Source organism: Lissotriton helveticus, chromosome 3_2 (assembly GCF_964261635.1).
Source record: "Lissotriton helveticus chromosome 3_2, aLisHel1.1, whole genome shotgun sequence".
Lineage (NCBI taxonomy): Eukaryota > Metazoa > Chordata > Amphibia > Caudata > Salamandridae > Lissotriton > Lissotriton helveticus.
The window spans coordinates 283,196,371-283,219,714 of record NC_136062.1 but is presented as its reverse complement, the minus strand read 5'-3'; the positions used below and the strand labels follow the sequence as shown (position 1 = coordinate 283,219,714).

The window sequence follows — 23,344 nt, the reverse complement described above, 5'->3', positions numbered from 1 at the left end:
AGAAATCCAAAACACTGCAGCCGACACGTGTTTTGTCCCCCCAGACTATTTCCAAGGCTGCAAGAGCATATTACATAGGCATTATACATGTTGTTTAAAAAGTGAGCAGATACCCTAGTGGGTATCTACCGATATTCCTCACCATGTGATAAAGCCAACTGCATAATAATGATTTTGTGAAGGGCAGAGGAAATCATTAGGCTCAACACTTAAGAAATATAATCTTAGTGAGTAAAAAAATCCAGGTTCCCACTCATGGACTTGTTGCTGCATCCTGCTGAGCAGATATGCAATGTCATTGTTCCCCCTGCAAGATACTCTGCCAGTGAGTGAACTTGGTGGTGGATTGTCCAATGCCAAATGTGTTGCACTAGTGCTGACAACTGAAGGGAATGAGTGCTGCCTTGCTTTTGTAGGAAAAACATGACGGTAATGTTGTCGGTCCTCACCAGAATCCCCTTTCCCTGAGTGAGAAAGGCTTTGAGGGCTAGGTAAGTGGCTAAAAGCTCTAGATGGCTGATTTTGAGATGCCAAATGATGAGGTGGCAACAGACTCTGAACTGTCATATTGTTGAAATGAGTCACCCCAGCCAGCGATTGATGCATCCATAGTGATGGTCACCTGTGGAACTGGGTCTGCGAAGGGCCTGCCCCGCAACAGATCTTTGCTGTTCCAGCCCTGTAGAGACCGATGGGTGTTCGCTCTTATCAACACTAGATCTTTCCAGTGACCCAGTACTTGAGACCATTAGTCTGAGACATTCTTGGAGCAGGCGTATATGGAGCCTTGCATAAGGGACTCTAGCTATGCATGGGGCCATCATAATGAGGAGGCGCATTACTATTCAAACTAATAGGACGGAGTGGCTGAAAAAGAGGCAGCGTTTGCTGGAATACTGCTACTCTTTGAGTGATCAGGTACGTTTTGCCAAGACTGCGTTTAGGACTTACCCCAAGTAGAACCTTAAGTGGCTTAAAGTGGGACTTGGTGGTGTTGAATATAAATCCCAAACTGTGCAGTATTGAGATTTTGGCTTGGGTATGGGCGAGGCAGTCTTGTCTGTTTGTTCTCTTGATCAGCCAGTAATCTAGGTAAGGGAAGACCGGAGTTTTCCCCCTTCTGAGGTGAGTGGCTACCACTGCTAGACATTTGGTGAACACCCTTGGGGCCACAGTGATTCTGAAGTGCAATATTTAGAATTGGTAGTGCTGTCCACTTACCATAAAAGCACGTAGCGTCAAAGAGCTGGATAGATTGGGTTGTGGAAATAGATGTCTTCAGGTCTAATGCGGCCATGAAGTCGCAGAGAGAAGACATCTAGTAAAGTGACCATGTGGAAATGTTCCAAAAGTATGTATCTGTAGAGAGGTCGGAGATCGAGGACTGGTCTAGGTTACAAGTCCTTCTGGAGATGAGAAAGTACAGCCAGTAGACTTCTTTGTCCCAGTGTTAAGGGGGCACTGGATCTATTACCCCTATGTGAAGGATCACCTCTACATCCTTCTGCAATAGGGCCAGGTGTTCTGGGCTGAGAGTATGTGAGCTGGGTGAGATGTTTGGTGGGGAAGAAATGAGTTTGAGGCAGTAGCTGTGCTCGATAATGGATAGAACCCACCTACCCCTGAGATTACCTCCTAGCGGGAAAGAAATCCTTGAAGTCTACCCCAACAAGTGTAGTGTGATTGGATGAGAGGCCCGGAAAGTCCGTTTTTGAAGGTAGATGCTATATTGGTGTGAGTGCCTCTGGCCTGACCTTTGGCTCTGTTCCCTTTAAAGGAGCCTCTACTGCCCTGTTGGTGGTAACTGTGTTGCCAATGTTGATAGGACTGGGTTGGTTCATGAAAAAATGGCCTCGGACCCATCCCATGTATGTTACCTTCAACAGAAGTAATAACAATCGGCGTGCATTACCGACGTCATTACGTTGAAAGTGAAATGAGCCAATCATTTTCACTGCCTCTGTGCTCATGGGGCTATCTCAGCCCCCAAGCAATGGTACCCTTCCCTAGTGGACCACTGCAGGGGGGCAATACCCAAGCAGGGATCTACTCCATGAGGCAACAGGGAGGAGGGAGTGGCCCCTTGGGCAAGGCTTTTGCTCCCCCCCCTTATTATTTTGCCAGATCAGTCTTTCTGCCGCTACCCACTGCAGATGGGGGAAAACAGTCCACTCACTAGACCCCAGGATTTATTTTTTTAAATAAAGGGGGGAGGTGTTATTCACAATGGGTAAGACCACACCCCATCCAAAATATGGGCAAGAGTCCCCGATCTGCCAACTCGGGGGCTGGGGCTGCCCAGAATAGGCATACCGATAGCACCACCTCTCCCCCTACAAAAAATGGGCTCAGTCTTTCTGATGGGGGTTATTACACCCGATCTGCGATCTGTCCCCCCGGGTGGGGGCAGAAAGCCCACTACGCACCAGGGATATGTTTAGGAGCATGTTCGGGAGGGTTCCTGCCTCCCCAAGGGGTTGATCAGCGATATTATTAGGCACATCTGCCCTCTGGGGGAGCAGAAAACCACCAGACACTATCAAAAGTGTGTGAGTGTGAGTGGGTGTATGTGAGAGTGTGAGTGTGAGTGTGAGTGTGAGTGTGAGTGTGAGAGAGAGAGACAGAGACAGAGAGAGTGAGAGTGAGAGTGAGAGAGAGAGAGAGAGAGACTGACATTTGACTGGCTGTGTGTGTGAACCTGGCTGGCGGAGTATGTCCATTTGCACTTAGCTGGCAGTGTATGTGGACTAGCGTTTGGCTGGCAGCGTGTGTGGACTGTAACTTGGCTATCAGTCTGCGTGGATAGTGCTTTTCTGGCAGTGTGCATGGACTGTTGCTTGGCTGGCGGTGCGCTTGGACTGTCGCTTGGATGGTAGAGTGCTGATGGTGTGCGTGAATGACGCTTGACTGGCGGTGTGCGTAGATGGCGCTTGGCTGGCGGTGTGGCTTGTGTGGATCCGCCAAAGTTCAACCTAAAATTTAGCTAAAAAGTCACACTTTCCTCACATTTATATGCGGAAAAGCCTTGGGATCACCCCGCCAGCAGAAATTTCCCACCACCCAGCGTTTCCCTCGATCTCCTGATCAAAATGATACCTCATCTGTGTGGGTGCCCAAAGCAGACAATCTAAAAGACGTATAAAATGAAAAACTAAGCGGGGGGGTGGGGAGAGAGGGGGGTGGGTCCAAAAGGGAGGTTTTTATTTTTTTTATATTTTAGGCTGACTCTGCTTTGGGCACACATACATTTGAGGTATAATTTTTATCGGGAGACTGAGGGAAACGCTAGGTGGTGGGAAATTTGTGCCAACGTGTTGATCGCAAGACCTTCTACATAGAAATGTGAGGAAAATGTGACTTTTTATTTGAATTTGAGGTAGGCAGGGGATTCTGGTTAAGAAAACGTTTGGGGGTGGGGGATACATGTAGGCTACACATCCCTGGATACCCCCCGGTGTATAGTTTTCAGAAATGTCTGGGTTTGGTAGGTATCCTTAGATGGTGGCCAAGCCCGGGACCAAAAACTCAGGTGACTCCCTCGCAAAACCAGATCTTTTTGCTATAGATAATTTTGCAGTCTCCACTGTATGTTTTGGGCCATTTCCTGTTGTGGGCACCAGGCCTGCCCTCACAAGTGAGCTACCATTCTTATCAGGAGACTTGGGGGAATGTTGGGTGGAAGGGAGTTTGTGACTATCCACAGATTCCAAAACTTTCCAACATAGAAATGTGAGGAAAACGTTTTTTAATTTTTTTTTTCAGGTTTGCAAGGGATTCTGTTTAACAGAACCTGGTGAGAGCCATACAAGTCAACCCATCCTGGATTCCCCTGCATGTCTAGTGTCTTGGTTTGCTAGGTTTCCCTAGGTGCCGGCTGAACTAGGGCCTTAAATCCAAAGCTGGCATATTTTCCCCAAAAATTGGTCAGTTTTCACTGGAAATATGTGATATGTCCATGTTGCATTTTGGGCCGTTTCCTGTCGCAGGCACTATGCCTACCCACACAAGTGAGGTGCCATTTCTATTGGGAGACTTAGGGGACCACAGAATAGTAGAACAAGTGTTATTGCCATTTGTCTTTCTATGCATTTCTGCCTTCCAAATGCAAGACAGTGAGTAAAAAAAAAAGTCCTTTCGAAAAATATCTTCTAATTCACAAGCAAATATAGGTACCCACGAATTCAGAGATGCACAAATAACTACTACTTCTAAACTCCATATCTTGTTCCTATTTAAGAAATATATAGGTTACCTTGCTACCTTTATATTTTACCAAATAAATTGCTGTATAATCAGTACACAATGAAATGTGCAAGGTGCAGCTTAGTTACTGACTGTGGGTACCTCAGGTTCTTGGTGAGCCTACAAGCTCTATATATTTCCGCAACCAGAAGAGTCCGGCAGAAGTAACAGTAGATTGCTTTAAAAAATCTACCATAGTTAGAATAAGTTACAGGTGAAAATGCAGGCACAAATGGCTGTTTGTTTTCAACTCAATTTCAATATTTCTTTATTTCAATTGTTACTTTCTAAAGGAAAACCTCGAAGGAGCTACACAAATGACCCCTTGCTGAATTCAGAATTTTTCTAGTCTTCAGAAATTTAAAGCTTTCCAGGATCCATTATTGTTTTCACACACATTTCTACCACTAACTGGAAGGAGGATGAAAGCACGAAAAATAGGCGATGTCCCAGTAAATTGCCAAAACTGTGTAAAAAAGTTTGGTTTTCTGACAAAAGTCTGCTGTTACTGAAAGCTGGGAAGATTATGTATGTACCACCACAAACCCTTCGCTGATAACATTTGCAAGGAAAAAAACTGACACTTTCCTCTGCAGCACTTTTCCCCCATTTCTCCCCCAAAAAACAAAATGTAGCTGTATTTTGCCTAATTTCTCGGCCCTTCCAGGGGAATCCACAAATGCTGGGTACCTTTAGAATCCTCAGTATGTTAGAAGAAAAGGACGCATATTTGCAGTGGATATCTTATGTGGACAAAATGTTAGGTCTAAGCGGAAACTACCCCAAATAGCCAAATAAGACGGAAAAGCCATCACTAAGGGAGAAAGTAGTGGGTAAAAAAGGCACGAGGTGAACTTAGGCTACTAGCCTTGGAATTTAGCGTGCTGACAATAGTGTCGGCTGTGGGCATCTGAGCAGGGCTTTGAGCACGGCACAATTTTACAAATTAAGCACTGCGTCTTCTCCGCCTCTCTTATTTCTCCACACACACCAATTACTGGCAGTGAGAGTGGTCCATCAAAATTGTCAAATGAGGACCATGATGGTTTTGCATACCTGAAGCCTGGCAAAAGTTACTTTCCTTCAGTAATAATCTTTCTGGTGGATACTCTTTCGACCTGCAGATTTAACACCTTTCGACATCCCAAAGCACCATACTGCATGAAGACACTTTTCTCCTAGTTTTTATTCAGAAGAAAATGGCTCGGTCTTCACCTCAGCGCTGGAAGTAGCTCGGGTGTGATGTCACTGGAGACATACAGCCCCCCCGCACCACGTGCAGCAACAGAAGTCTTTTGTAGTCACGAGATAGGTGACTCCTTCCTTGGACGATCATGGGCATCGGCTCCATCCTTAGATTGTTTTTCGCCATGATGGGAAATGATGGAGTTAGTAGAAATAATGAAGGGATGTCCATGTGTATATCTAATTAAGATGAAACTGGAACCGATACAGGTCCCGGGGAGGCGGGAGGGCGTGTAGAAATCTGCAGCTCTACATGCCAAGAACAGATGCAAACTGGTAAGTAGCATTTTCCGTTCGAGGCATATGTGAGCTGCAGATTCTACACTTTGCATCGATTGTGCAGCAGTGTCTCCCCTAGCGGTGGTCACCTGTATCTGTTGCAGTAGTTTGAAAAAGTTTTTAGGACAGATTGGCCTACTGCAGCTTGTTGCTTGGCTTGCACATCAACACAGTAGTGCTTAGTGAAGGTGTATGTTGTAGACCATGTTGCTGCCTTGCAGATGTCTTCTAAGGGAATGTTCCCTAAGAAAGCCATGGAGACTCCTAGTTTGCGTGTGGCGTGCGCTCTAGGAGGAACTGTTAATGTACGTTTTGCTTTTTGATAGCATATTTGTATACATTTTACAATCCACCTTGCAATTCCAGCTTTAGAGATGGGGTTGCCCTTATGTGGTAGAGAGAAAGCTCCAAACAGTTGCTTTGTTTTGCGAAAGGATTTGGTCCCATCTATATAATAGAGAAGAGCTTTTTTAACGTCTAGGGTGTGTAGAGCTCTTTCTGCTACAGAGTCTGGGTTTTGGAAAAACACCGGAAACTCTACAGATTGGTTTAAATGAAATGGAGTAATTACTTTTGGAAGGAATTTAGGATTTCTTCTGCGAATTACTTTATTACGGTCTAATTGTAAAAATGGTTCTTGTATAGTGAAAGCTTGAATCTCACTAACTCTCCTAAGAGAGGTAATAGCTACTAAAAAGCTGTTGTCTATGTGAGGAATTGCAGTTCACATTTGTGTAGAGGTTCAAAAGGTGGTCCCATGAGCCTTGTAAGAACAATGTTTAGGTTCCACACTGGAGAGGGTGGTAACCTGGGAGGAATGATTCTTTTTAATCCTTCCATAAATGCTTTAATAGCAGGCACTCTAAATAAAGACAGATGTTGTCTATTTTGTAAATATGCTTTAATTGCTGCCAGATGTAGGCGTATAGATGAATATGCCAAGTTACATCTTTGTAAATATAGAAGGTAGCAAATGATATTTGGATGAAAGAATCTAGGGGATCAATTTGGTTATTGTTGCAGTAAATGGCAAATCTTTTCCATTTAGCAGCATAGCAAGCTCTAGTAGTAGGTCTCCTGGCTTCTCTAATGATATTCATACGGTCTGGTGGTAGGTTAAGATAACCAAACTCTAAGACCTCAGGAGCCAGATCGCCAGATTCAGTTGGCTTGGGTCTGGATGTCTGAGGTCTCCATGGTTTTGCGTTAGCAGGGATGGTGTCAGACGTAGTTTTTGGTGTGGAACTAGGGATAGTTCTAGCAGTGTTGTATACCACGGTTGGCGTGCCCATGTGGGAGCTACTAAAATCAGTTTGAAGGACTGTTGTCGTAGCTTGCGCACTATTAGTGGTAATAGTGGTAGTGGCGGAAAAGCGTACGCAAATCTGCCTGACCAGCTCATCCATATCGCATTGCCCTTGGACAGCGGGTGTGGAAGCCTGGAGGCGAAGGTTAGGCATTTTGCGTTTTTGTGTGTGGCGAACAGATCTATGTCTGGATGACCCCACTTGTGAAAGAATGGTAGAAGAACTTTCGGATGTAGTTCCCATTCGTGAATCTGTTGTGTCTGCCGACTTAACAGATCTCCTATCAGATTGTGAACACCTGTAAGGTGTTCTGCTAAAAGATGTATGTTTTGTGGAATGGCCCATCTCCAAATGTTCTGTGCAAGCTGGGACAGCTGTAGAGAGTGTGTCCCCCCCTGTTTTTGTATATAGTACATGGCTGTCATGTTGTCCGTCCGGATTAAGACAGCTTTGTTTTGTACTTGGAAAGTTTTGAGCGCTAAGAATATTGCTAGCAGTTCCAGGTGGTTGATATGGAACGATCTTTGTTGAATGGTCCATTGCCCTTGAGTTGCATGATGTAGGAGATGGGCTCCCCATCCTGTGAGAGATGCATCTGCTGTAAGTACTATTTGTGGAACAGGTTCGAGGAACGGCCGCCCTTTTGTCAAGTTTTTGGTGTTCCACCACTGCAGAGAGCGATGTGTGCTGCTGTCCACCAACACCAGGTCTGTTAGTTGTCCTTGAGCCTGATTCCACTGTTGTGCTAGACATTCTCGCAACGGATGCATTTGCAGTCTTGCATATGGTACAATAAAGATGCAAGATGCCATCATGCCTATTAGTCTCATGAACACTCTGGCTGGAAGAGAGTGTTGAAGTTGAAACTTTGTGACTGAATCTTGAATGCTCTGAATCCTTGCTGGACTGGGATATGCTAGAGCTGTAGACGTGTTTATTATGGCCCCTAAATATTGATGTACATGAGAGGGCTGTAGGTGCGACTTGGTGTAGTTGATTGTGAACCCGAAGTCGTGCAATGTTTGAATTGTCTGAGATGTGTGTTGGACACACTGATTGAATGACTTGGCTTTTATGAGCCAATCGTCTAGATATGGGAGAACATTTATCGGTTGTCTTCTGAGATGTGCTGCTACTACTGCTAGGCACTTTGTGAACACTATTGATGCAGTTGTTACCCCGAATGAAAGGACTTTGATTTGATAATGCTGTCCTTCCAGTACAAAACTCAGATACTTCCTGTGAGAAGGATGTATAGGAATGTGGAAGTAGGCGTCCTTTAGATCTAGTGTTGTAAGGAAGTCACCTTGTTGCAGCAATGGGAGCACTTAATGTAAAGTGCTCAAATGAAAATGATCTGAGTGTATATAGTGATTGAGGGGCCTGAGATCGAGAATTGGTCTTAGTGTCCAGTCCTTTTTGGGTATTAGAAAATACAGCGAGTAAACCCCTGTTCCTTGATGTTGTAAAGGAACTATTTCTATAGCGTCCTTTTCAAGAAGTGATAGGACTTCTTGTATGAGCAGTGTAAGATGTTCTGCAGACATTGGACGCTGCCTGGGTGGTATGTGTGGAGGGGTAGCTGTAAGTTTGAGGCAGTAGCCATACTGGATAATTTGTCTTACCCACCTGTCTGTTGTGATGGAATTCCAGACAGGCAGGAACTGTGTTAGTCTGCCCCCTACAGGAGTGGAGTGCTGTTGGGGGAGCAGAGGGAAGTCACCGTTTTGTGGTGAAAGAGGTTCGATTATTGTTGTTACCTCGACCTCTTCCTTCATTGTTGTTGCCTCTATAGCCTCCTCTAAAATATCCTTTACTGGGGGATGTCTATGTATTGGATTTGAAGGAAGCTGTATTGTCTGCTCCAGTCTGTTTGGAGCCTCCTCTATAGTGGAGAAGTGTGGCTCAGTGGTTAGAGCGGCAGACCCTGATGCAAAGGTCTAGCCCGGGACCAGGGTTCAATTCCCCGCCTCTGCGGGTCTTGGGCTCAAAATTCCACGGACCTGATCATTCTCGCCTCGGTGCCTATTCCAATCATGGAGTCCCACTCTGCAACTCTGGGCAATAGCTTGCTTAATCTCCACAACGGCCCCCACAACGCTAAGGATGCCTGGCCTCCAACTTGGGGTGCCCAGGAGTGGACACCTCACAGGGAAAGCCAGGATGGGTTCCACAGCGGTATTCGTACAAGCGCCTTGAGACCCTTGCGGGTGAGTAGTGCGCTATACAAGTATCAATTTATCAATTTACATTTACATATAGAAGGAGTGACGAAAGGAGCCTCTAGCTTGTGTGGATTGCAAAGCTCCCATAGATTTGGCTGTATCAGTGTCTTTCTTCATTTTCTCAAGTGCTGTGTCTACCTCTGGTCCAAACAATTGATGTTGGTTGAATGGCTGATTTAAGATGGTAGTTTTGCACTTCCTGCTTAAATCCTGAAATGCGTAGCCACGCATGACGTCTAAGTAGGACACTAGTGTTTACAGCTCTAGATGCAGTGTCTGCTACATCAAGTGCGCACTTGATTGAGGCATTTGAAATTAACTTGCCTTCTTGTATAAGGTTGTTTGCATGCGCCTTATATTGGTCAGGTAGATGTTGCAGTAGTGTCTCTAACTGATCATAGTGAGCCCAGTCATATCTTGCAAGGAGGGCTTGTGTGTTAGCTCTACGCCATGTATTGCTAGCTTGTGCAGCTATCCTTTTGCCTGAAGCATCTATCACCTTAGATTCTTTATCAGGGGTGGTGCTTCACCTGATGTCTGTGAGTTTGCTCTTTTTCTAGCATTTGACACAACTAGGGAATCTAAGGGTAGCTGTCCTTTAATGTAGGCAGGATCCCCAGGAGCAGGCCTGTACTTTTTCTCAATTCTAGGGTTTAGAATCCTAGCACGTACAGGATCTTTAAATACTTCTGGAGCATGTTTGATGACCCCTTTAATCATAGGCTGAATTTGAACAGACTTTTGTGATTGTTCAAACGTGTCTAATAAAAAGTCTTCCTCTGCCTCATCTGAATGCATTGTGACCCCATGACAGATGGCAGCCCTATTCAGTAAGTGCCCAAAACCAATATTGTCTTCTGGGGGAGAAAGTTTTGATGGATATGAATGTGGGTCAGGAATATCTGGCGGGTTTGGGTACTCCCAATCTGGATCATCAATAGGGTAGGGAAAAGGCTCATCTGGGTCTGCCCCTCCCACTATGCTGTACTCATCATCATTTGGAGGTGTATGTGGTGAAGAATGAGGAGGAGAGTTTTCAGGAGAATTTTGAGGTGAAATGTTAAGGGGAACAGGAGATGAAGGATAGGAGAAGGAGGGTGCATAGGAGATGTGGCAGAGTCCTTCTTCTTGACAGGCACTGCAGGTGTAGGTGCTGTGTCTGACTTCCTTTTCCTGTGTGGTGTAGTGGATACATGACCTTTCTTTGGGTCAATGTAGATGTTCTTTAGTAGAGGATCAGGTTGGAAAAGGTCTTCCCCTTGCGGAACCTTTGCCGGCGCTGATTTTTTTCGGTTCCGGGCATGGTTGCTGTTTATCTTTAGCCTTAGGAGTTGTTACTGTGTCCTTTGGCGTAGATTTCGGCACCAAAGGTATTGTTTTCTGTGTCGTAGGCTGTTTCGAGGGCTTGAGCGCATCGGAATCAGGCCTTGTAGGTTTCGGTACCGAAGATATTGGCTTCGGAGTAGAAGCTGGTCTCGTCTGCCTCGAGGCGTCAGACTCTAGCTTCATAGTTTTGTCTTTAGAAGTCGACGGTTTCGGAGCCGGGACTTCTTTCGGTTTCGGTGCCGAGGGAGCTGGTGGGATCGGCAAGTGCGGCTTGCTCGGTAAGGAGCTACGGGAAGGCTTGAGTATTTTCTTAGGAGCCGGGCTCGATGGCAGGGCTTTTGAAGTGTTTTTTCGGGTCGAAACTGGGCCCCAGAGGCGGAGTGTGGACCTTTGCCTTCGATTTGGGTGCTGGGTATGGGGCAGGGGCAGTAGTACTCGCGCACTGACCCGATGGTATGGAGTCATCGGAGTCGTCTGCCCCGGATACGATTTGGAGATCGTCTGAATCTTCTTCGGGGACGAGCGGAACTTCTTCGTAGAAGATATCCACCGGTTCCGGAGCCGATCTCTGCATGTCGTGTCAACGGGCCCTCCGATCTCGAATGGTCTTCTTGGATCGAAAGGATGCACAGGCTGTACAGCTGGATTATCGTGTTCTGGCGATAAGCACAGGTTACAGACCTCGTGATGGTCACTGTGTGGAAACTTTGCTACACATTTGGGGCATCTTTTGAATGGTGTTCTTTCCATGAGGTGTAGGCCTCACGGTGTGGATAGGCCCAACAGCCCGCATCGACGACCGGAATCGAGCTGATGGAGTAGAGTGGACGTTTATCGATATCGAAAGTAGTTTGGTGAAGTTTGAATAAGTTTTTACGCGTCGAAGTATTTGAAACGTAGATTTTGAACCGGAGCGGATAAGTTTCATCCGAACCCAGTGGCGCAAAAAACAATCTAAGGATGGAGCCAATGCCCATGCGCACTATCGTCCAAGGGAGGAGTCACCTATCTCGTGACTACAAAAGGCTCCTTCCAAGACGACAACAACATGCAATCATCCGAGCCCAACACCAGGTGGCGGTCTAATGCAAAGTGTAGAATCTGCAGCTCATATGTCTCGAACAGATAATTATTGAAGTTCAGTCAATTTCTCCCTATGTATATTTTTACATGGGTATTCTAACTTTTTGAATAGATACCAAAGCACTACCTCCTCCAGGGTGATGGATTTGAAGGAATGGATACATCAGAAAGATTTGCAGCATGGAATGAGCAAAATAACCATTCCTTTTCAGTATTGAGTCCAGGCAACACTACATTGAAAAAGTGTGAAGGGAAGCCCACATTGCTTTGCAACAGTTTTCAAGCACAGGAACACCCCGGCAAGTTCTGAAGTTGAGTTTGCTCTGGTGGAATATGTGTGGATACACTCCAGTGGTTCCTTCTTGGTAAGGGCATAACAGATTTTAAGGCACGGAATGAGCCAGCATGAGAAGGTCCTCTTCTGGACAGCCCTGTCCATTTTACTGCCTATATACTGAAAGAAAATCTGATCATTAAACCTAATCTTCTTCGCCTAGTCGATGTAAAAACTGATCGCCCTAGAAGGATCCAGCCAGTGTAGTCTCTCCTTCTTGGTGGGGTGGATGAAAGAAGGTTGGAAAAGTAATGGATTTTCCCAGATGGAAAGGGGTTACCACCGAATGTAGGAAAGATGCTTTATCCCTCAACACAAGTTTTTCTGGTTAGAAGCAGATGACTGAAGGTTGACCACACAACACTTGCAACTTACTAGCATGTCTTGCTGAAGTGATGTCAAGAAAAATAGTTTTGAAAGTCAACAACTGTAACCGACAACGAGTTCAAAAGGGCCCCCATCAGAAAAGTCAAAACTAAACATAGATCCTATTGGGAATCTAAGTTTAATCAGCGAGTCCCTTCAAAATCGAGGACACAGCCAAGGTGGAATTGTTCAGGAGGAGATGGACTCATTTCTTGCCTCATGTACCTGGACGCCACTTGACCCTTCCCATGCACAGCAGTTGGAAGCCCTGTTTACCTTAGAAGAGCTCCAAAGGGCACTGAAAAGCTTGCTGGACTCACGGTCTCCTTCTACCACTTGTTTCTACCTCAACTCCAGGACTATTGCTTCGGTTATTCAATTCTCTCACTGACCGTACCAGCTTAACCCCTATGATGTCCAGGGCAGAGATAGTTCTCATTCCCAAGCCAGGGAAAGACCCGAGGTCCTGCACCTCCTATAGCCCTATTTCTCTTCTTAACACGGATACCAAACTATACACCAAACTAACTACTGGCACACCGCCTGGAACCCTACCTTCCAAGCCTGATAGATCCAGATCAGGTGGCATTCATATGCCAAAGGCAAGGGGCAAATAATATTCGGCGAGTAGCCCACCAGGTGGAAAAGGTCCAGAGGCGCAATATCCCAGCGTTTCTCCTTCCTCTCGACACTGAGAAAACGTTTGATAGGGTGGACTGAGCCTTTCTTTATCTTTCTACTATGGAAGATTGGATTGGGCCTAGTCATGGTATCTTGTATCATGGCATCCTATGTTGCCCCGTCAGCACAAATCAGAGACAACGGACTACTTGCCCCTCCTGTCCATATTCACAGGGGTACTCATCAGGAATACCCACTATCACCTCTGCTCTTTGCCTTGGCAGTAGAACCCCTAGTGGTAACCATCCGCCATTCTACTACAATCAAGGGCATACCATTTGGTGGCGATGAACACCAGGTAGCGCTATTCGCATAGTACCTCCTACTCACCCTGATTAATCATTCTGCCACCAGATTGCCTTTTTTAGATTACTTTTGTACAGTAATGAGAATTTATTCATAAATGATGAAACAAACTATGTTGATACATAATATTGGGTTTTTAAATTGTATACTATAGCATTGAACAATGGCCTTGAAAAATAAACTTTTGTATTTTTTAATTACTTTTTTGTTACACTTAGTTACTTTATAAGACACACAGAATAAGAAATGTTATATATAAATATTGCCTAGGAATTATCTTTCATTGCATCAAGAGGGTGAAGACACCATAAAGGTAAGTAGCCCATTGGCTATTACCCGTCACTTCCTGTAATTCCTCTAAATTGAGTATTTAGGTGGCACCCTGACACCAGGAACTTAGATTTGACAGATCAAAAAAAAGAGGACGAAGAACAGCAGCGAGAATAGCAAGAACTGAAGACTGCGGTTAACTTTGGCACCAAACTTTGCCTGCACCAGTCTCAACAATCGTGACCAGCGACTAGTCTTGCAGCTGACCAGCTTCTGAGAACCCCAGGAGACTGCCAGTCCTTCCCATCAATCTTGGAGTAGAAGAGCTACTCTCCTGCACTCTGCAGGCACCAAAACGCAAAGTTCGGTTTACCGAGCTGCTGGTCCCTGGCCAGCCAGATACAGCACCCTCTCAGGAAGAGGAATCTGTGCTCCTGAAGGTCAGATCTGTCCCACCACTAAGTGGGAGGACACCAGAACCAACCGGAGCCGCACAGGACCAATACCATGGGTACCTGACCTCTTGCAGAAAACAGAGCCTGTCAAGAGTCCAATCCGGATTCCCACTGCACTGATACCATGAAGCCGTCAAGCGACGCCAGGAAACGCAGAGACCCACTTCTAGAGTGGCCCAGTTGTCCTGATTTTGAACCCCCAACCGACGAAGACAAATGACCACAAGGCCCTAAGATGCAGAGCCAGCCGATCTTTTCACTCTGCACCCAGGCGGCCCAGCGCAGATGCCAACGAACCGGCTGTGCCCCCTTGTCTCCAGGACCCTTGTGACCTGAACCCCTCGTTGGGAGCTCCTGGACTTGTCCCCAAGTCTCCCACTGCAGCTTGTTTCTAGGTGGCACGCCTTCTTTACACCGGCATAGCGTGCACAGCTACTAACCCAACCAGCACCCCGGCACTCAGACACCCCAGGGGAGGTATCAAGTAACTGTTGGTGGTACTTTGGGCCTTGTCCTCCTACGACCCTAAGTCCTGAAGGAGACCCCCAGAAACCGATCGCAAATAACTGTATGCAATATATGTCTTTTCTCCCATAGGAAAGCATTTCTGCGTACAGACGCATTTAAGTGAACTATTTACTTCCCTGTAAAAATTCATACTTGAAAAAAAGTACTTACTTGATAACAAAGTTCTCGGTATCAAAATTTACATAAAAATATGAGTGGTTTTTCTAAATTGGTCTCAGATTTATTCTTGAGTGTGTGTCTCATTTATTGCCTCTCTGAGTACAACAAAAGCTTAGCACTACCTCTGATAAGCCTAAACTGCTCGCCCACACTACCACAAAAGAGTAAGTTTAGTTTTATCATTTTGCCTCTGTAACCCAATAAGGGTTGCTGGGACTCTTTACACAGTGTACCTCGTTTTAGTTCACCATCAAAAAAGAGCCAGCTTCCTACGTTGTCCGAGCTCCGACTCTGAGGAAGACTCCACTGGAGGTGGAGACCACCTCCGGACTTCAAGCAACAGCGAAGAGAGTCGTTGTCCCTTCTATTGTTCTTGTGCCTTTTTCTCTTACGACTTGGAAGATAGGGAGGAATGTGATTGTGAGGCCACCCTCAAACTGTGCCTGGCCTGCTGTGTATGGTGTGAGCCCTAAAGAGATTGGCCTCCTTCTCATTGATGGCCTTAGTGTGATTGAGGCCGCATTTCTTGCACAACTTTGAGACACACCACGACGGGCAGCCCTCGTAGAAGTTGGATATGGACATTCCTTCATGTCTCAAGTAGCAAGACTTCAACTGACTTATTAGGGGAAGACATTGGTTAGTACACTACAGAATAATACATTTTTTCAAAGAAAATTATGTATCTGGAATATCAAAAAAATAACAGAAAGTAGCGCCAAACCCATATCAAAGTTGCAGAAAAAAGGAACAGACATTGGGGTGCGAGGGTGATGCTATATGACTCCAGTGATGTCACACCTGTATGGAATCTGGATAAGATGGAGCGAGCGCCATCTACCGGCGAAGAAAAGCTATGATAAACTTCTGAATCTAGTCTGGCACCTGGGGATATTAAAAAAGTGAGTAATCTGCAAGTAGAAGTATCTATTAGAAAAATATGTCCTGCTGTCCACACATAAAATTATAATTGAAAGTTATATGTAAATGTATAGTCAGAATCACTTAGCTGGTGCTTGAAAACATGATTATTTCTCTGATGTACAACTGAAAACTATATAATACACAATATAATTAGTGTAGAAACCATAACTTCAGAATGGAGGTCGATTGTAGGTACAACATTTAAATTCTGATGGGAATTGATGTACTCTTGAATAATTTAAGACCTTTCATTGAATTGAATCAAGACTCAAAAATGTTAGTTCAGTTTTATAGTTCATCAATAAATATTCTGTGATCAACTTTGTGTCTGTGACCGATTTCCAAAGAATAAAGTAGTAATCTTTGAGTGATGTTAATATCCCATTAGCGCAGCCAGTGTCAAGTTTTATCCATTATGCTTTAATTAGTCAACCACTACTGTAGTAGGTTTTTACATGTTTAGCCTTTACCTTCCCATCTCGTGTGCACTCCTTCACTTCCTACCTTCTTCTCGTAGATCTTTGCATAACATAAATAACTTTAATATTATAACTGAAGACAAATGAATAACTTTAATGGTGCAGTCCCTGTCACCAACTATGAAATTCACAGATCTGTACAAATACCCACATTTACAGTGTGGCATTTTTCACGGGGCACACGGACAGGTTAGAAAGCTATTATGACATGCACCTACCCTTCTCTTTGATACTCCTCGTCCAAATTTGCCAAAAGTTGTGAGCCTGCCACAGAAATGTCAAGAGCTGCTAGGGGTAAATCTCGATAAGCAAAGTTAACAAGTTGCACTGGAGCTATGCTTTTGGTTTCTTCTTCTACTTGTTGCGAAATTATCTCAACGTCTGATACACCACCTTCTATTGTAGGCCTAGAGATAAAACATTGAGAAAAAGTAAAATAAAAATGTAAACTGTTTATTATATATTTACAATATACTGTGTGGGATTTTCAAATTACTTTAAATACTAAATAAACAAGTGTACCTTCACACTGAATACACAGATGCAATAGGAGTCAAACAAAGGCAGTACAGGATATTGATGGGACCCAAAACGAAAGGTACGTGATTAGTGAGTGAGGGTGGTACCCTCTTTGATCGATTTGGTATGGCGACTATGCACCTATGAGCAAAGAGACATTTCATCCAAATTGATAGTAATGGTGAAGTGCGTTCTAGATATCCACCCATGACCTGTTACATATGGAAACAGGAATTTATTATATTTAATCAAGCTGCAACATAGACAGGTCTTGCTGGAGAATGTCTAGCATGAAAAAGATGAGCTTCTACAATTACGTCATTGGTGTAAGATGGGTCACTGTAGATAGACAAAAAGAGCAGAATAATCTTGCATCACCATGGCCACGTCCTTATCCATCTCCAGTGTGTGCCTGTTAAGTATTCCATTTGTACCAGTATTGTTATTCCAAGCAATACCAGAATAGAACGAAAGAATATTCAGAATTGGAAGGGCTGTATAATATACAAGTTTTTGTTTTGAACGATACAGCACGCCAAGTTCCTCTTCTTCATCGGCAGCTTTGGCCGATCTTCACTGGCTTCCGGTCCAGCAGAGAATTGCATTCAAGGCCTTGTGCCTTGTCTTCAGGGCCCTGCATGGACTGGGACCACTACCCCTTCAGAGTCTCTTTTCTTGGTATAAGGCCACTAGACCTCTGAGATCCTCCTCGGCGTTCCTGGTTAGGGTCCCCAGGATACATAGAGTGAGGATGGGCGGACGTGCTTTTAGTTTTACGGCCGCCAAGTTGTGGAACACTCTGCCTCTGACATTGAGGAGTAGCCTTGATCTACTCACTTTTAAAGGGGACTTAAAGACCCATTTGTTTCCAAGGGTAGTGTAGTTCATGTAATAGATGGTTCTGGATCGGTCTCAGCGCCAGGATGCCCTTTGGGTGACAGTTGCGCTTAACAAGCAATAAAATACATACAAGTATACTTCAAATAAAATATCTAAGAAGCACTCCGAAGCTTCAACAAGCCACTAAATTAAGATTCTACAGCACTGAATTGACACACCTCAGTCTGGCCGTGTGAAACATTACACATCTTAATTACTCTTGCTGAATGTATAAGCACAAACTAGGATTCCAACCTTAAACACATAAATTGCCACTACAGACACATATTAGATCAATACAATGGGTGTGGATCTAACCTATTTGATTTAGGTCTGAGACCTTTAGTCACAGGGTCCTTTGGAATACCAGGAAGCAATGCAAATGGGTAAAGTATTCTTTAACCCCCTTCCACAGAATATTACCTCTAAAATCCAAAATAGCTCTGCCTTGGCAAGTACAATGGCATTGGTCTTTCAATGTTCAATGGAACATTTTTTAGAAATACAATTATAAGACGTTTGACCTACCTTGGAATGTTATATCTTAAGTTTCAGGTATTTATATAATCAATCAACGTCTAAAATAATTGAAGAGAAACCTTTAATCAATGCATAAATACAATGTCAAGCACCCCATCGCACACCTCCTCACAACTTCCCTTAGAGTTATCAGAGGCAACTTTCACCAGGCTTGCGCTCATACTGAACTGGGAGATCACGGCCATTCAGTGACACCAAATGAAGGATTTGAGTCAGTTCCCTGTACTGACAAAAAACACGACAAGAAATAGTGTATTATCTTCTACTGCAATGCAAATAAATATCTCTAAAGGTGATTATTAAAAAACGCATAACGTTGAGGTGGGACGAATTATACAAGTAAACAAAGATATTTTGAAGCATTAGCCAGAGAAATTGTGCTATGTATCCGTTGTGGAGATATTCACAGAAGCACAACATATCTGATGCAACACTCCTGGGCCTGAAAAATGAACGGTACATCAATATCATAGCAGAAATCAATAAAATGCTTTTCTTCCTGAGAAAAAAAGCAAAATCCATCAAAAACCCAGTTTGTGCAATAACTTTTTGCCACTGAAAAATGGACAATTATACATTTCTGAAGCCAAACAATGACAGAACTAGTGATGAAAAACACAAATTGATTATGCCCGATGATTTTGTTCAGATGTTAAAAGAGTATATACACTGATGATTATAAAAGTTTAAATCCCACTAATTTTGTTTGCTAACATATTGCCAATCAATTTAGAGAGATCAATTCCTTGGGATACCAAGCACTGGGTTTAAGGTAACTTCATAAACATTCCTCAAAAATTGTAAAACTTAATATGAAAGTAGTTTTATAAAGAGGATGAAATAAATAATTCAAGCATTTAGCAGATTGAATTTGTACAGCCGAATATATATTGTTATGGTATATAGTTTTCTAACGCGCCCTGATACTCCAAGGAGTGTCCCGGTGCGAGCACAGAGGGACTGAGTAGCTCACCATACTAGACAAAAAGATGAGTTTTACATTTCTTTTTTTAAAAACCCAGGATCTTCAGTGTTACGAAGCGCAAGCGCAAGGGCGTTCCAGGCCTGGGCCGCCATAACGGCGAGGGAACAACCACCAAGCCTGTGCCGATAAAAACGGGGAACCTTTGCCAGGAGCAGAGTGGAGGAGCAAAGTAGTCTCCCAGGCACATAAAAAGAAAAACGTTTCTGCAGATAAGTTGGCCCAAGGCATGCAGAGCACGATGGGCGATGGTAATAGATTTAAATTTCACCCGAGCGGCCATAGGAAGCCAATGAAGAGAGCGAAGACAACCTTGCACACTACTTCTTGCAGGGATTTATAACAAGAGCTGAGCCACTGCATTTTGCACTACTTGGAGTATGCCGGAATCCCCAGATAAAGAGCATTAGCATAATCCAGGCGGGAAAGAATGAGCGCGCGGACTACTGTCTCTTTGGACGCCCGTGGGAAAAGTGGAAGAAATCTTCTCAAGATTTTGAGGAGGCCAAAACAGTACCCTGAAAGTCCCTTGACTTGGGTGGCAAAAGATAAATTATCCTCGAACCAAACTCCCAAATTCTTAGCTGTGCTACGGCTAGAAGACGGTGGCAAGAACTCAGGGGCCAGATCAAATCTCTAAAACCAGGGGGAAAATTACCATACAAGAGTATCTCCGACTTGTCTTCATTACATTTTAATTGGGCACTCACAAGCCAATTAAATACTGAAGACAGGCAGAATTGAACAGCCGCCACGGCATCCTCATCCTTTTTCCAGGTGAAAAGTAGCTGGGTATCATCAGCATAGACAATCACCTTAGCCACCAGAGCCTCAGCAAGTACGACTAAAGGAGTAAGATAGATATTAAACAAGAGGGGGCTAAGGGACTACACGATATAGGGATGCACTTATGGTGTTTAGTTATAGGAATAAAGTTCTTACTTCACTATTTGTGACATGGACACATCACGCCAATGGCAATTAAGCATATACACATCTATTCATCGCTGCAGGAGATAAGATGCAAAAAAATAAAACTAGCAGCAGATGGCTTGCGTTTCATTGGTAGAAAAGAGTTAAAAGCATGATGGATCCGCCCCAAATGGTTCCAGGTAGAACCTCTGGCCATAAATGCTGTAACAGCAATGTTGAAATGTTAGACAATTTCAACTATGTTGGATTTCTGAGGCTGCAACATATCAATGGAATGCAAACTTTGCCTTTCACTGACAAGTGTACATGGTGAACTACTTAATAGGAACAAAAATATTGTACAGTCCCCATCTAAGTGATTATTTGGTCCTGTTAAGGAGCTCCTACACTGGTTATTCTTCTGTGATGCTTATGTAACGGATATGATACGAGTTTTGTAAAGCACATGGTTTCTCCAGTTGGAGTGTCCCTGCGCTAGGCATGAACAGGCCACAAGGGTCCTACAGAAAGCTCCCGTACTGTTTAAAGTTGTCTGTACCAGGTTTTTTGTTTTTTTCGGAACATTGTTTCAGAGCATTCAAATCTCCGATCAAGAGGGAGAGCGTTCCACATCTTTGCAGTCATGTAGCTAAAGGAGCGACCACCCAGTCGTGCTCATTTTATCTTCGGAATCACAGTCAAAGCTGTTCCTGAGGACCTTTATGATTCAAGATTTTACGGCAGATACAAAGTGCCTTGAAAGAAACTCTTTCTCTGTTAGGGGCCAATGGAGCTTACAAGAGCAGTACCAGTGGGAGAATATCTGGGAATATTTCTGTGCACCCGTATTCTGGACTCTCTGGAGCTTTTTCAGTCTGTACTGGGTAACCCAAATATATTGCATGTTACAATAATCTAGTCTGGACACCAAAGTACCTGAACCACTATCTTTCTTGCCGACTTGGGAAGGAGCCCTACAATCTTTTGTATCATTTTAAAGATCTCAAAACATGCTCCGGCCAGGACACTTACATGCCTATCAAAAGACGGGGCGCAATCAAACATGAAACCTCCATTTTTGACTTTGGGTTTAGGGGTGGGTGTCGGGCCCAGGTTGTCTGGCCATCAGACGGAAGACCATGTAGAAGGTTGATTCCCTACGACCATGACCTCAGTCTATTCAGTATTGAGTCTCAGACCGCTGGTGTCCATCCATTCGGCTAAGTTAACTAAACAAGCTCTGAAACTGTCAGCTGCAGTGCCTTTGTCCTGCGCTAGAGTGATGATTAGCTCAGTGTCATCAGCATATGATACGATCTTATTCCATGACGTTTGAGCAGATCAGCTATGGGGAACATATATAGGATAAATAAAGTTAGACTCAAGGCAGAGCCTTGTGGGACTCCCTGCAGCAGAGGGAGGATCTCAGAAAGGAGTACAAGTATCTGGTCTGAAATGTTGACAGGCAAAAACACTTTTAAATACTCATGCACATTTGTTGTCATTTTACAAGCACTAGAGTTACAATCAAATAGCCTTATTAGATCGAAGCTTGCCACACAACGTAGCAGTCTGGTTGTTAAAGACTTCTTCGAGACATTCTGAATGCAGACCTAAGAATGCATTTCGCCCACCGATTACCATTGGCTTTGTGGTTTGAACTCACATTTGCTTCCTTTCTACTTGCTGGCTTTATTTGTTTTAGGCTGTCCAGCATGACTTTATGCTTGTTTTTTCTAAACAGTCCTTTAAATGTTGTTCTTATCTTGTCACATTTGTTGTGCATTCAAAGAGATCAAATGTCAGGCTTGGTCTTCTGAGGGAGCTTAGTGTTTACTTTTCTTTCTCATGCTTCAAAGTGACAGGATTTATCAGACAATCTGGGGGTGTGACAGGAAAGACTTGTTTTTAGGATACAAAAAAATGTAAATGTCTGTAAATGAACTGTGAGCTTATTTCAGAAAATAACAATTAAAAAAGCACAAATGAAGCACTTTTTTGTAATTCTTAAGTGTGGTGAACCAAATATTTGAATCCGATCAAAACAAATCAATGCACTAGGTGATGCCATTTCCACACAGTTTCATTTGTGCACTGTACAGTTTTATCAGTAAAACTGTATGTCTGTAGGGAGAGGAGGTGGCCTAACGGTTAGGGCGGTCGACCCCGAATCTGGGGAACTGGGTTCAAGTCTCGGCAATGACGCTGAACATCCTGTGATTCTGGGCAAATCACAATCTCCCTGTGCCTAACAAAAAAAGAAAAATTAATGTGTGTCCTCATGTAACGTAACTGGTGCTATGTAAAGCGCTCTGATGCCCGATTCGGGTCAAGTTCGCAATATATAAAACTCTGCAAAAAAAATGTAACGACCGTTTCCATTGTTGTCTGTAATAGGAGTGCACTGCCACACCATGCACACTCCATGACACTACCACAATATATGCCACTATGTGCCCCTCCATTCCATGCCACCCCCCTCTACACCACAATACTCTATTCTACTCCACTTTATTATGCTCCACTTCACTCCATGACATTCACTCTACAACAGTCCACTCTATGTCACTCTACTACATTAGGACACTCGCTTCTATGCCACTCCACTCGATCCCACTCCACAACACTCAATCCCACGTCACTCTATGCCTTCTACTACTATTTACTCCATCCAACTCTACAACAGTCTATGGCACTCCATTCTAGTATACTCCAAGACTTTTACCCTCCGCTCTATGACACTCCATGCTACGCCCCTCCACGCTACGCCCCTCCACTCTACACCCCTCCACTCTACACCCCTCCACTCTACACCCCTCCACTCTACACCCCTCCACTCTACACCCCTCCACTCTGTGACACTTTACTCCACACTACGACATTACGTGCCACTCTACACCCTCCACTCTACAATACTTTACTTCACTTCTTCGATATGCCACTCCAAGACACTCCACTGTCTTCCACTCCATGACTCGAAGCCCCTCCACTCTACGACACTTTACTCCAATCTATGCTACTCCACTGTAAGTCCTTCCACTACACAACACTCTAAGTCCCTCCACTCTATGGCACTCTACAACACTTTATTCCACTCAATGCGGTCACTCCACTTAACGACCCTCCACAAAACTCTACTTCACTCTACAACACTCCATCAACGCCACTCTGCCGCCCTACTCTTTGCCACTCTACAACCCACAACTCTACGACACTCCACTGAACTCCATTTTATGCCCGTCTATCCTACGTCCCTCTATGCACTCCATGGTACACCACAATACTCTATTCTACTCCACTCTG

The 23,344-nt window shown here is 44.2% G+C and overlaps 1 protein-coding gene across 5 annotated transcripts in view; it reads right to left on the bottom strand.

The window, feature by feature from the left end:
* Nucleotides 1–23,344, bottom strand: part of TMEM266 (transmembrane protein 266) — a 795,378-nt gene that overhangs the window by 532,367 nt on the left and 239,667 nt on the right. For 2 of the 5 annotated variants that reach the window (XM_078685229.1, XM_078685230.1), the window contains exon 6: nucleotides 16,428–16,616. The exons of 2 other annotated variants lie outside the window; for them this stretch is intronic. In XM_078685229.1, coding sequence (XP_078541355.1) covers nucleotides 16,428–16,616 — 189 coding nt within the window. Of the gene's footprint in view, nucleotides 1–16,427; nucleotides 16,617–23,344 lie in introns of those variants that run through there. One more of the 5 variants, XM_078685233.1, reaches the window with a different exon arrangement.